At 28.6% G+C, this 14298-nt stretch overlaps 3 protein-coding genes across 3 annotated transcripts; all 3 read left to right on the top strand.

Annotated features, from left to right (window-relative positions):
• Positions 1 to 3133: 3133 nt before the first annotated feature.
• EIN_478930 (hypothetical protein) lies at positions 3134 to 4918 on the top strand (the record flags this gene model as incomplete). The annotated part of the gene is made up of 1 exon (XM_004255314.1): positions 3134 to 4918. One exon carries the CDS (start codon positions 3134 to 3136, stop codon positions 4916 to 4918), a length of 1785 nt encoding a protein of 594 aa, XP_004255362.1.
• A 1720-nt stretch (positions 4919 to 6638) lies between these two features.
• EIN_478920 (heat shock protein, putative) lies at positions 6639 to 7496 on the top strand (the record flags this gene model as incomplete). The annotated part of the gene is made up of 2 exons (XM_004255313.1): positions 6639 to 6797; positions 6849 to 7496. The coding sequence occupies 2 exons, from the start codon at positions 6639 to 6641 to the stop codon at positions 7494 to 7496; spliced, it is 807 nt and encodes a 268-aa protein (XP_004255361.1).
• Positions 7497 to 13584: 6088 nt separating this feature from the next.
• On the top strand, positions 13585 to 14283 carry EIN_478910 (leucine rich repeat containing protein BspA family protein; the record flags this gene model as incomplete). The annotated part of the gene is made up of 1 exon (XM_004255312.1): positions 13585 to 14283. A coding segment is annotated over one exon (699 nt), but the record flags the coding sequence as incomplete, so codon positions are not given.
• Positions 14284 to 14298: the final 15 nt, after the last annotated feature.

Below are 14298 nucleotides of genomic sequence, written 5' to 3'. Positions count from 1 at the left end.
TTATAATTATATTAATATAAACCAGTAAAATGACTTAAGTTGTTGAAAAATTAAATGGGTTTTATATCCACCATTATTTTTTCTCAAAAAACTTTTTATAAAACTTAAAATTAGAAAAACCAGTTCTAATATTCAAACTTAACACAAACAACAGAGATTTGTTTGTGTTGAGTTTTTGCGGATCTTCATTATTGTTTGGCAATTTTATTTATTTATTTAAACACAGTGCATATAAGTTAACTATTAGACAATGCAAATTACGCGCGACTTATGTTTGTTTGTTTTTTATGTTTAAGTGGATGAAAAATACAATTTATTAACTATTAGAAATGGGTATAAAGTGGATATAAATTATTGATTACTTATTAGTATTTTTATGGTTAATGAACTGAATAACAATTTATAGTTAAGATACTATATTAAACTAATCAGTAATTAATTGTTTGAAATATGTATTAGGAACTGAACCTTATATTTTATTTTTTTAATCTAAACATTTAATAAATGAAATTAAAATTAAACCTAAAATATGTTCAAAAGCTTATTAATCACTTCATTATAAATATCAAAATATTATATATTAATTATTAATTTCCTAATAATTTATATTTGTTATTTAAGGTTTATTTATGTTGTTTTTATATTGTATTTTAATTATAAGAACATTCTTAATTAACCAAAAAACTGAGACTGATTATTTTCATTCAACAGCTTTTCAAATAAGAAAAAAGGAAATGGTTGTGGGTTTTTCTCAAATTGTGGGTTTCTTGCAGAGTGTCCAAAAATGCACTTAAGTTTTAAGTTAAGGATTTTGGGGTAAAAATGACAAAAAATTGGATTTTTGATCGATTTGATCAAAAAATAATTGAATTTTAAAAAAGACAAAAATAACCATAATTTATCCCGAAAATATACAATCAAATTAAACATATTTTTTGGGTGTTTTTCCCGAAAAATTAAATTAAACACATTTTAATTTTTCGATTATAAAATTGAAAACATTCGCAATTTCAAGCACATTATTTAATCCACAAAAACAATGATATAATAAAACAAAAAAATGAACAAATTTAGGATATTTCCCGAAAAATCTAAACAATTAAATCAAAAAAATATTATTGTATTGATAAAATTTAAGAAATAAGTAAGAACTAAACTGTTTTTCAAAAGTCGGTACTGTCATATTTTTAGAATTTTCTAAAGTCCCGTTTTTTATTTTCGTTTTTTCCTAAAAAAACAAAAAACAAAAAATCGAAAGTACCGACTTTATTTTGAAAAAAATACCAATCCCGTTCAATTATTTTCGTACATATTCGGGAAAATATCGGAATATTAGCCATCTTTTTCCAAAAAACCCGATCCCGTTATTTGATTTGACCATAACTCGATACTTCGCAACATATACACAGCATTGTTGACCTAAAAGCACAACAATTAACGTTTAAGTGAATTGGGATGGTGTTGTTTGTGTCGAGTTGTAACTGATAATTACTTTCGTTAAAAAAATATTTTCAATTAAAAACAAACATGTGGTTATCTTCTCTGAATAAAAAATAATGAAATAAAGAGTTCAAAAAACACCAAAAAATAATTACAGCAAATGTTTGATAATTTTGACAGGCATAAGTCAAAATTGTCAAAGGGCAACACTAGAAAAATAATACAAAATAACAATATTGTTTTGTTATTGGATATTTTAAAAAAGATGTTCTCACTGAAATGCTCAAAAAGAATGTCGACTTTATAAAACCCAACAAAGATAAATTATCAAATCATTTTGTTATTTTTATTGTTTTTGTGACAACACTACTAAGCATACTAATCTTCGAACTAAGCTTTTGTTTTGTGAATATTTCATTAATTATTAAAATGTTTGATAATGAAAAAATTTGACATTAAGTTTATTTGCTTTTGTACTAAAATGCACTTTTGGGATAATTCGTGTGTTTTTATGAAACAAAAATCCCGTTATTTTAAATTTTATATGGAATTTTTTAATGCTTAAAAATTCTTCAAGTAAAAAAATATTTTTTGAAGACCGTTTTTCTATTTTTTACTTGGAAAAAATAAGCGAATTTATTACAAAAAACGATTCCCAAAAATAATAAACAAAATAAATGCAAAAAATCGGGACACCTCAGTACCGACTTTTGAAAAACAGTTTATATTTGTATTTTATATAATATTATTATATTTATAATATATAATTTTTAATGAAAACACAATCAAATTAAATAATAAAAATTAATACAATTGTTAAAACCAATACTATAATTATATTAAAAGTATAACTTTTTGTTTTTTATTGTCTTCATTATCTTAAAAATAACAAACATATGCAAGACTCAAATATCAACAAACGTTTTGAAGAGTTCCGCAATTACTTTACCTTTGAATTGAAAACGCAACTTCCTGAAAATCGTCTAAGAGATTTCCATTTTTGTATTTTCTGTGGAAAAATGTTTAATAGACGTAAATACGTGAAACACTCTTTGGAAGCAAAACCCGAAGAAACAAACAAATTTAAAAGTATTAACAATTTTAAATTTTTTGATGAGAATTTCGACAAATTTAATTTGATTGCGCTCAATAGTCAGCTTGTCGAAGAAAATAAAATAAGTCAAGTGGTTTGACTGATAATGAAATGGACCTCTCGCCAAATATTTATAGAGGTGCCGATTTATTGAAAGTGAGGAATGAACTTTAGTCACAATTGAGACAAACAAGTTACACTACATTTGAGGACGTCAAGAAATATTTATTGAAAGGATTGGAAGAAACTGTTTGTGTTTTTCCACTCATCAATTATCAAAATTTCCAAATGAATATTTCTGTTTTACACAGCGAGTCAACACAAGAAGCACTCGACAATATTAGTAAAAGTTTTGATGTTCCTATTATTAAATGTGAAGATGTTGTTTCAAAAAATTCAACTGGTATTGTGGACTCTGGAACTTTATTAAAAACTCCTGCTATTACAAATTGTATTCCGACTCCTCCAACAATACAAACAAGAAATGGGACACATGTTGATTATAGCCAGGCTACCGAGAACGAATCTCAGAATACTAACAATTCGACCAAAGAAGAAATAAAATTTACTGTGTTTGAGATCGAACAATTGGAAAAAAAAATGAAACACATTAAAGAGCTCCTCAGACCAGAGAATAAATACTCCGCCGAGTACATCGCACAAGAAACCAACAAAGAAGTACAAAGGCGACTTGGTAAAAATATTGACAGTTTTTCAACAACAAATGATGCTGGAAATGAAAGAGGCAGCTTTATAACGATGATGGCTGCATTGATGATGGGAGCGTGTGGGTTGACAAATAATCAAATTGATACCATGTCAAAATTGATATCCATAATTTTGCTCATGTCCAATGTTCCTAAAAAAGTTGTTAACACCGCTCTCAGTTCTTCAACTATGCAACGGAGATTTGAGTTGATTTCGAAAAAATCCAGATATGACTTACAACTCATCTTTAAGCACTGTGACTATTATACATTAATGGCCGATTCAGCAATGTATAGTGGGGTTGAGTACTTTTCTCTCTTTGTAAGATTCGTGTTTTCAGATGGATCATTTGTTGAAAAGAGAGTCAAAATCGAAAACTATGACGGCAAAACAGATGCTGCGGGGTGGCTCAGTTGGATAATGAAAATATTGGAATTGATGGATGCTGATTTCATCAAATGCATTGGTGCTTGTTTTGATGGAGCTTATGTTCTAATACGAAATGGTGGGCTCTCTGGTAAACTCCTGGCTAAAATAAAAGAGAGAGACGGGCTGAACGGATTTGATTCAAACTACTGCTTTTCACATAGAACAAATAAAGCAACTGAAAAGTGTTTTGAATCGCAATGGGGGCTGGCTATTGAAAGTTTCTTGGACGGATTAACTGTTCAGACAATAAGAACAGCATGGGATCAATTCTGTGCCAAAAATCATATCAAAGGTGCAGTTCTCAAATTGGTTCAACGATCCGAAACAAGGTGGCTCCAAACAGTATTGATTCTTGATAACATGTTTGAGAATCTGCCTTCACTTCAAGAATTTTACAGTGAAAGAGAACAATACCAAAAGCCTTTTGGACCTCGCAACATTATGGGTGAGTGTAATGTCAACTGCAAATTGTTTGTTGCATGTATGTTCTTCACTCAAATAGTGCTCAGTAAGGTGAAGATAATTAACGATTGTCTACAGACCGCCAATTTACTATACCCCGTGGCCTATCAACGTGTTGAAGATTCAATTTCGAATATCTTCGAGCTCAGACGTAAGGTAGTGTTAACCGATTATTTAGAAAAAATGAAATACACTGAAGATCTTGACGACAACGAAAAATTCATTTTGGAAAAATATTCAATTCACCTGCTCGTTAAGTTGAGTGACGCGATGATTTTGAGGTTTGCAATTCCTTCAAGAAAAATGACCAAAGAAGACCTTTTCGATGCTGGATTGTTGAAGGAAAACCAGGTCAAAGGAACGAATATGGCAAATTTCGGGAAATTACAAAGAAAACTCAAAGGAAAAGAATTGGTAATAAATATCAAAATTTACAACAACTTTGATGCAAAATCATTCGAGGAAAGTGATGACCAAGAACTAAAAGCGGAAGTTCAAAAGTTTCGAGATTGGTACTGTGTCAACATTGAAAAAGTCGAAGAAATTGCAAACAGGTTGGAAAGGGAAGAAAGGGCTGATGCTACTGAGGCGATAAGTACTCTTGTTAAACAAGTGAGATTAACAAGTACGGATCAAACAGAAGCAACAGATTTCGCTGAAGATTGCAGCAGTAGTGAAATTGTTAAAGAAAAGAGAGCAAACGCCATTCAACACAGAAAGCACATAAGGGCTTTATTCAAAAAAGAAGCAGAAGATTTCTTAAAAAGTTGCCCATTAAAAAACTAACTTTGAACACCTTGTTTGCTTTGATGAGTCAAGAAGAAAAAAATCAATTCCCATGTTTATTCAATCTTGTGAAAAAGATGAATGCTAAGAGTCCAACCACTTGCCCAGTTGAAAGATCTTTTAATAAAATTGGACAACTTGATAGAGCAAACATGAGAGTTGAAAAGAAAGTTGCTTACATGGATGTTGGGGATGCTCTGAAAAACTAATTACCAATTTTGATTTCGATTTGTTTAAATGAATATTTTTATATATAAAACAGTTAAAAAAACTCTAATATTTCAGGTTGTTTTTTATTGATAAAACAGTCTTAAAACCCGTAATATTTCGGGAATGGGTTTTACTCTTATAAAATTCATTTTCAACAATATCGAATAAAAGTATAAAACGACCCACCCATCACCGTGAACGGGCAGGAAGGAGGGCTATTGGAATGATTAAGGAATCAACCGACATCCTTTTTCTAAACCTCACCCTCTAATTTAAATAAAATTATACTATAAATTAATAGATATATAAACTGTTTTTCAAAAGTCGGTACTGAGGTGTCCCGATTTTTTGCATTTATTTTGTTTATTATTTTTGGGAATCGTTTTTTGTAATAAATTCGCTTATTTTTTCCAAGTAAAAAATAGAAAAACGGTCTTCAAAAAATATTTTTTTACTTGAAGAATTTTTAAGCATTAAAAAATTCCATATAAAATTTAAAATAACGGGATTTTTGTTTCATAAAAACACACGAATTATCCCAAAAGTGCATTTTAGTACAAAAGCAAATAAACTTAATGTCAAATTTTTTCATTATCAAACATTTTAATAATTAATGAAATATTCACAAAACAAAAGCTTAGTTCGAAGATTAGTATGCTTAGTAGTGTTGTCACAAAAACAATAAAAATAACAAAATGATTTGATAATTTATCTTTGTTGGGTTTTATAAAGTCGACATTCTTTTTGAGCATTTCAGTGAGAACATCTTTTTTAAAATATCCAATAACAAAACAATATTGTTATTTTGTATTATTTTTCTAGTGTTGCCCTTTGACAATTTTGACTTATGCCTGTCAAAATTATCAAACATTTGCTGTAATTATTTTTTGGTGTTTTTTGAACTCTTTATTTCATTATTTTTTATTCAGAGAAGATAACCACATGTTTGTTTTTAATTGAAAATATTTTTTTAACGAAAGTAATTATCAGTTACAACTCGACACAAACAACACCATCCCAATTCACTTAAACGTTAATTGTTGTGCTTTTAGGTCAACAATGCTGTGTATATGTTGCGAAGTATCGAGTTATGGTCAAATCAAATAACGGGATCGGGTTTTTTGGAAAAAGATGGCTAATATTCCGATATTTTCCCGAATATGTACGAAAATAATTGAACGGGATTGGTATTTTTTTCAAAATAAAGTCGGTACTTTCGATTTTTTGTTTTTTGTTTTTTTAGGAAAAAACGAAAATAAAAAACGGGACTTTAGAAAATTCTAAAAATATGACAGTACCGACTTTTGAAAAACAGTTTACATAATTTAATATTATGGGTATTTAACTATACAATAACTATTGTTAATTATATAATATACTAAATAATTATAATTTAATTTTCAAGATCTAATTTATAATAAATTTAATTATATTATGAAAACTATAATTTAAAATCAAACTTATTTATCAAATCAAGCAGGTTTACTTTTTGAGAAAAATATGTCTTACAATGATAACCCATTTAAAAGAGATTTATAACAAGTCGTTTGAAACTGAAGGAGACTTGTTAAAAATAAGCCTCACGGACAGCGAGAGGCTTATTGGCGATGCAGCAAAGAACCAGATTGCGATGAACGTGAAGAATACAGTCTTTGATGCAAAGAGACTGGTTGGAAGACGCTTTAGTGATCCAGCAATTCAAGAGGATATGAAGCACTAGTCATTCACTGTCGTCAACGATGGCAATGACAAGCCTTTGATTCAGGTTGAGTACAAGGGAGAGATTAAGAAGTTCACACCAGAGGAGATCAGTTCGATGGTGTTGACGAAGATGAAGGAGACAGCAGAGGCGTTTGTTGGTGGGAAAGTCAACAACGCAGTCATCACATGTTCAGCCTATTTCAACGATTCACAGCAACAGGCAACAAAGGAAGCAGGCACAATTGCAGGCATCAATGTGCTCAGAATCATCAATGAGCCAACAACAGCAGCAATAGCATATGGACTTGACAAGAAGACGGAGAGAGAAAAGAACAGCTTGATCTTTGATCTTGGTGGTGGAACATTTGATGTCTCACTTCTTGCTATTGACGATGGCGTCTTTGAAGTGAAAGCAACAAACGGCAACACACACCTTGTTGGCGAAGGCTTTGATAACAGAATGGTCAACCACTTCATTGCCAAATTCAAGAGAAAGCACAAGAAAGACATTTCAGGCAATGCACGAGCTGTCAGAAGACTCAGAACATCATGTGAAAGGGCAAAGCGAACACAGTCAAATGCAACAACAGCAAACATCGAAGTCGACCAGTTGTATGAAGGCATCGACTTCTACACGTCACTCACAAGAGCACGTGGAGTCCCATAGTTGAAGTCACATTTGACATTGATACAAATGGGATTTTGAATGTCTCAACTGAAGACAAGACAACAGGAAAGAAGAACAAGATCACAATCACCAACGACAAGGGAAGACTCTCAAAGGTACCAATCAACAAAATGGTTATAGACGCAGAGAAGCTCAAGGCAGAGGACGACAAGATGAAGGAACGTATCGAGGCGAAGAATGGACTTGAAAACTTTTGCTACTCGATGAAAAACACACTCAACTAACAAATTGCAGCAAAGCTCTCACCAGATGACAAGGCGGCAATTGAAGCAATTATCAAGGAGATACTCGACTGGCTCGACAAGAACCAATCGGCATCAAATAATGAATACACACAGAAACAGAAAAAGCTGAGGATAAGATCAAGCCAATCTTCATACAGATATCGACAGAATAAAACTGGTAACATGTCTGGTGCACAACAATGGGGTGCAAAGAAGAGCGACACAAAGGGATCAAAGATAGAAGAGGTCGACTTATGTGATTTACTTGTCTTAACAAAGTTATTCGAACTGACCCAAAAAAACCAATTTAAATTTGAATTAGTTTTTTAACTATTAATTTGTAACAAAAGTACTTGTTGTTTTGCGTTTGTCCATTATTAAATGTATTTTTGGAAATAATTGTATTTTTTAATAGTAAATTAATAATAAAAATATAACTCGTTATATAGTTTTAAAAACACCATAGACACAACAAAAAGGATAATTTTATACACAGGAAAACATTCTTAATAGCGGGAGGACGTCCCTAACCCAGAAATTACCTATTTCCCCTATATTCCCATCCTTTTTCCCCATGTCCATTTTTTTCTTTATTTGAATAAAATATATTATATTATTATGTATAATATACATAATAAAATATTATTATGTATAATATACATAATAAAATATTATTATGTATTATTATGGATTATAATATAACATATTTTGTATATTTTTTAATTTGATAAAAACATAAATTTAATTGTAGTTCAGAAATGCGTTTTTTGTTGTATATTAACAATAAAAAAACATATTTGGGTCAAAAATATTTAATTTGGAAATAAAAATACAATTTTTTAAGTCGATAAATTTACAAAAGTATTTTTGTAATAACAAGATAAAATTAATTATCTTTTTCCACAAATAAACAAATGGCACGGAAATTATATATATTTTACTTAAAAAAATATAACCTTTTACCAGTTTATTAAGTTGAAAAAGATGTTTAAAAAAGATTAATTGGAAAATTTGATGTTGTTTTAACTTAAATAGGAAGACAAAAAGATGGTTTTTTATAGTTTATTTTAATTGATTATTAATTAAATTTGTTGATGCTTTATTGGACTAAATATAAATTCCAAAATCCAAAATGAGTTTGTTTTCATTGTCAAATGATAATTCTTTTTGCACAACTGTATTTAATTTAAACATAGAAATTCTAACAAACGGGAATTTTAAAGTATCTTTAATTTGTGATGGCATTTGATAAAATTGGGTTGTTTCTCTTAAAAAGAGTGTTTTAAATTAAAAAATAACACTGTTTTGTTGTAAATAATTAATTATTTTTATTGATAAAACAGTCATGTTTTACTTAATTTTTGAAGAGGAAATGAATTAATAACAATGGTTATATAACTATATTGAATAGTTTGTAGAATTAAGACTAAAATGAAATTTGAATATTAAAAACTGAGTTTATTTTAAGTGTTAAAAACAATCTTTGTTTTGTGTATTATTAATTAACTTTGTGTTTCTGAGAAGAATGTTTTTCATGTTGATAGACAATCCAAACAATAATTGCTTCTTGTTTTTTTTTGACCAAATTATTTATTTTAATTTACATTGAAAAAAATCCATTTTAAAAATATAAAATGAAACAAACCAAATATACAACGAAAAAACTTAATATAAATAGATGATCTGTAAAAAATATTTGACAAAGATTAATAATTGAAATATAACCCTCGTGGTTTATAGAAACATTTTTAGTTTCTCCACGAGGGTTAACATCGGAGCGAATAGGAAGGGAAGAAAACCCAGATATGAAGCGAAAACGAAGGACCAAACATATAGCAGGAGTCACCTAGAAAAGGCTAGAGTTAAACTGTTGGGACCCGAAAGATGGTGAACTATACTTGTGGTGTTTGAAGCCGAAAAAACTTGGGTGGAAAGACTTGGCCGTGTTAATGTGCAAATTACTTGCAATATATGAGTATGGGGCGAAAGACTAATAGAACTATCTAGTAGCTGGTTCCACCTGAATATTCCCTTGGGAAGGTTGAAGTGAGGAAGTAGTGACGATTGGTAAAGACAATGATTACACATGATGGACGGTTTGATTTTTCAACAATTTAACAAACTATAAATAGTCGAGAGATTCAAAAATATACTAATTTATTAGGAATGAGCATATGCAGACTTCAATTCGTCCAAGTTTGGTAAGCAGGACTGGCGATGCGGGATGAACCAAACATACAGATAAAGTATCCAAGTCTTGCATGAGGAGAACAATTGAAAATATTTATTCATATTGACAGGAAATTTGCCATTGAAATTGTAAATTTTCAAAAAAAGTTTAACAACTCATTTACAGAATGGATGAACCTTGAAAATGGAAGGTATTATAATGAGAGAGAGTGATACTGTATTTTTGTGGAGGCTGAGGCGCATGAGGAGTAAGGAAATGCATGGTGTCAAGAATACATGAGTGATAAAGGTAGAGAAGTAATTTCTATTGAAACAGACTTGAGTACAGATCTTGGTGGAAGTAGCAAATACTTAGAAGAGGAAAAAAAATATCTAAGGACTGAAGGGAGAAAGGTTCCTAGACAACATTAATTGGAATAGGGTGAATCGATCCTAAAAGACAGGCTGGCATAACAACCATACCCAATGAATATATAAACTTGTATCACGAAGCTAAATCATTTGAATGTATTTGTTTATTTTCTAATTGTTTATAATTATAATAGTATAATTTATTTATTTCAATTAATATAGTAAAAGTGTTAGAATTTTTTTTTAAAATATATAGTTTCAATTTTAGTAAATTTTACTAAAAACCAAATTATATAAATTAATGTTTTTGTATTTTTTTTTGTCAAATCGGTTTGTTGCAATCAAAAATCCAAAACAGTTCAAATCTATACAAAAATGATCATAAAAAAGACTGAATTAATTCTACTCACGAAGGTTTTTAATTTTTTGGCGTGAAAAAAATATGATTGTTAACTTTGTTTTGTTTCATGGCAAAGTTGATTTTGTTATAATTTGCGTTGTGTGTATCACGTTTTGACAATTATTATTGTTAATTTTGAACCTCTTTTGATTTATTTGTCATCGTTGGATGGTTTTTATTTGTTGTGATTTGTAATAATTGGGTTGTTTTTAAAAGGTCTTTAATATTAATTCTATTTTGAAATTCAAATGGTATTTTGAAAATTGTCATTACAAAAATATGTTAATGTTTTAGAAATTTTGTTTTTCAAATTGTTATTCTTCTAGTATTTGTATTTATGTTATTGAAATGTTATCGATCCCGATAAATGATGTATTTAATACCTATCATTTTTGGGTAAATAAACTATATTTCAAAATGTGTGTCTTTTAACTATTTTTATTGATATTTTAATATATAGTTTTAGTTGATTATTATTATTGAGACTAATTTATATTTTGTCCTATAACTGCTTTTGATTAATAAACGTTTCTAAATAAAATGCCCGATTTATTAGACATAGCTATCCTAATATTTAAATGTTCATTACACAATAATAATAAATATATAATTATTAAAACTATAAGTTTATAGTTATAAATATAAATCATGTACTAAAGAATTTAATTAATTATTAATACATTGTTTAGATTTGTATAGTTTAAAAATATAGTATTGATATTATATGTTATATAGTATTTTTTATAATTAACAGATATTTTAGAGTTTTTGAGTTTGTATTATTATTATTTAATATAGTTTTAAAATATATATATTTAGTTAATAACGTTAAATATAAATATGATAATATATATTTCTCTTTTATTATTAGTTGTTTAATAACAGTTTTAATTATTAGTTATTGGTTTTTTGGTTTATTTTTAAGTTGAATAGGTTTATTTTATACATATTATAATAAAAATATAATTATTTAATAGATTGTTATTTCATTGTTATTTGTGTTATTAAAATGTTATTTGTAACTATCGGGTTGATGTGTAAAACAGTGCTGCATTTGTCACAATTATTGTGTTAATTATGGCAATCACAGCAGTAATAAAATATAAACCGATGTTTAAAATTTGAATTAGCTTGTTTTCCCATTAATTGGCTTAGTATTGATTCAAATAACTATCTATTTCTAAGTTTTTTCAATTACAAAAGTCGGCTTTAAGCTCGCCGCTAGATCTAAAAGAACTAAGTGAACATAAATTCAAGCCCACTTTGGTGACGTGGCAAATAACAAAGAAAAAAACACTTTTGTCACGTGATAGACCCTGTTTCAAAACAAAAAAATTATTCGTTTCAGAAATAAACAAAAAAATCGTTTTAGAAACGGTTTCGACATTCCTACTCTAAAGAAATAAAAAAAATAATTTCATTACCACTATTGAGGGGTTCTATTTTCGAGTTTAATTTACTTATGAGAAGTTTTACTGTACAGATAAAGGAAAATATGGGTGACAAGGATAAAGTCGGTGACAAAAAATAATGTTTTATTAAACAAAAAATATTATTAAGAATTTTATAATAAGTAAATTTAACCAACACTTACTCTCAATCCTTTTGCATAAAGTGTTGTACACAATGTAACGCCTATTTCTTATCAATTAATAAAAATTCACAAAAGATTTTGGCTCTATAACAAAACCGTATAAAAACTCGTTAACCTAAAAAATAACACACGACATTAAAATTTTAAAAATAAAAAGAAAACAATCAATAAGAAACAAATGAGAAAATAATTTCGTCATTTCAAAGTAAAGGGATAATTTCCCGTAATATTGAAAGCACTTTCCACTTTTTATTGATATATAAAGTGTATTTCGACTTTTCAAATAATTTTAGACCGTTTTCCAGACAACGGTATTTCCCAATCAAACAACAATAATTAAACTCACAGCCCCAACAACTACGTTAATGTCGTTAACATTGCAGACTTTGACTCCCAACAAAAAGATATAATAAATGAGACATTAGTCTGCCACATCAAAGAAGTGACAGGTCTTATTGTGCTTGATCGATCCAACGAAGGTCTAAATAATCAGATTTTTTCAGAAAAAAAAGAAAAAAAAACTATGTAAAGAGCAAACCCGTTATAATGAATTTGTAAGATTGTTTCCCCATCTAACATATCAACCAAATTCATTGGAATTTAAAGTGTACAATGGCAATGATTGGAAGATTATCTGGCTTTTTATCGTCTTTGGTTAATTCAAGTGAGTTTTGTGGTTGAGGGTTCGTGGTTTTAATGGTAATCATTTATTTTTAATATTGAAATTCTTTTTTAATTAAGATCACTTTTTTCAGAGAAGCTTGAACGCATTATTGCCCTTTTTGTGTTTTTTAAATTTACAGTCTTTTTCCCCTCAATTTTTTGGAAAACAATGAAAAAATAGCATAGGAGTGTTGTCACCTACTTTACCTTTACCATCCATTTATTGGAATTAAAAAAACCTGGGTTAAAAGAGAAATACGACTATTGAACTTTATACTTCCTTAGAAAAACGGGTTATTTATTTTTTGTCACCAACTTTATCCTCCATCTGTAGTTATTTTGAATTCTCGAAAAATAAAATGCGAACGTTTTTTAACATTAGTTTGTTACTCAATTAATGATTAATTTATAACATTAAATAAAAAACTGATCAATATAAATGTTTTTAATAATTTTAACAATAAATGTGTATTAAGTTATAGTAAATATCATTCCGTCATCCATTTTAACTATAACACTTTTTAGTAAAATATTAATAAAGACGATGTATAATTGTTATTTATTGAAAACATGAGTGTGTTTTAATTAAAGTAATACCTCAATGATTTTTAATTTAAAATTAAAAACTAACTTTATAACATACAAATGGTGGTTCAACTTGATCGCTACTCAATGCTGATCGTTTCCAAATACTTTAGTTATATTTTTGATTATATCAACATGGTTTTTGTGTGTAAAAAGTTTAAGGAAATACCAGAGATGTTTCATTTTAATCCCATTTCAGTCTCATTTATAACACAAAAGTATTTTCCAAATGTCGAGACTCTTCATCTCTATACAGAAAAAGATAAATTTCTTTCTAAGTATCGACAATATTATGTCCACTACCCCACACCTCTTCATAAATGCATTAAATTAAACCAAGGTAAACGTGTTATATGTCCATTAAGAACTTTTAGATTTGATAGTCAACATTATGGATGTTCTTATAAAGACGCAAACATTTTTTTAGACAAAGCAGTTAAAAATACGAGTGCTAAACTGACTGCAATGGACTGTTCTAACATAGTAAAATTTGGTCTTTCGTGTTTTGAATACAACACTATATTAGTTTCAATTACTTTATCAAGTAATTTATATGAAATTCCAGATAAATGCTTTTTCATCTGCACAAAACTCAAAGAAATTGATTTGGAACACATCAGAGTGTTTGGGGATTACTGTTTCTGTCGTTGCAATAGCCTAAGTGCTATTACTTTGGGAACTAACATAATAAAAAGTGCTAAAAATGCATTTAATGAAGTAACATCAATTAAAAATGTTACGGCGCCTGGAGTCAAAAGTGTTGACTTCGATATA

This window comes from Entamoeba invadens (genome assembly GCF_000330505.1).
Source record: "Entamoeba invadens IP1 unplaced genomic scaffold scaff_1105074725179, whole genome shotgun sequence".
NCBI lineage: Eukaryota > Evosea > Mastigamoebida > Endamoebidae > Entamoeba > Entamoeba invadens.
This window is presented reverse-complemented; position numbering and strand designations above follow the sequence as displayed.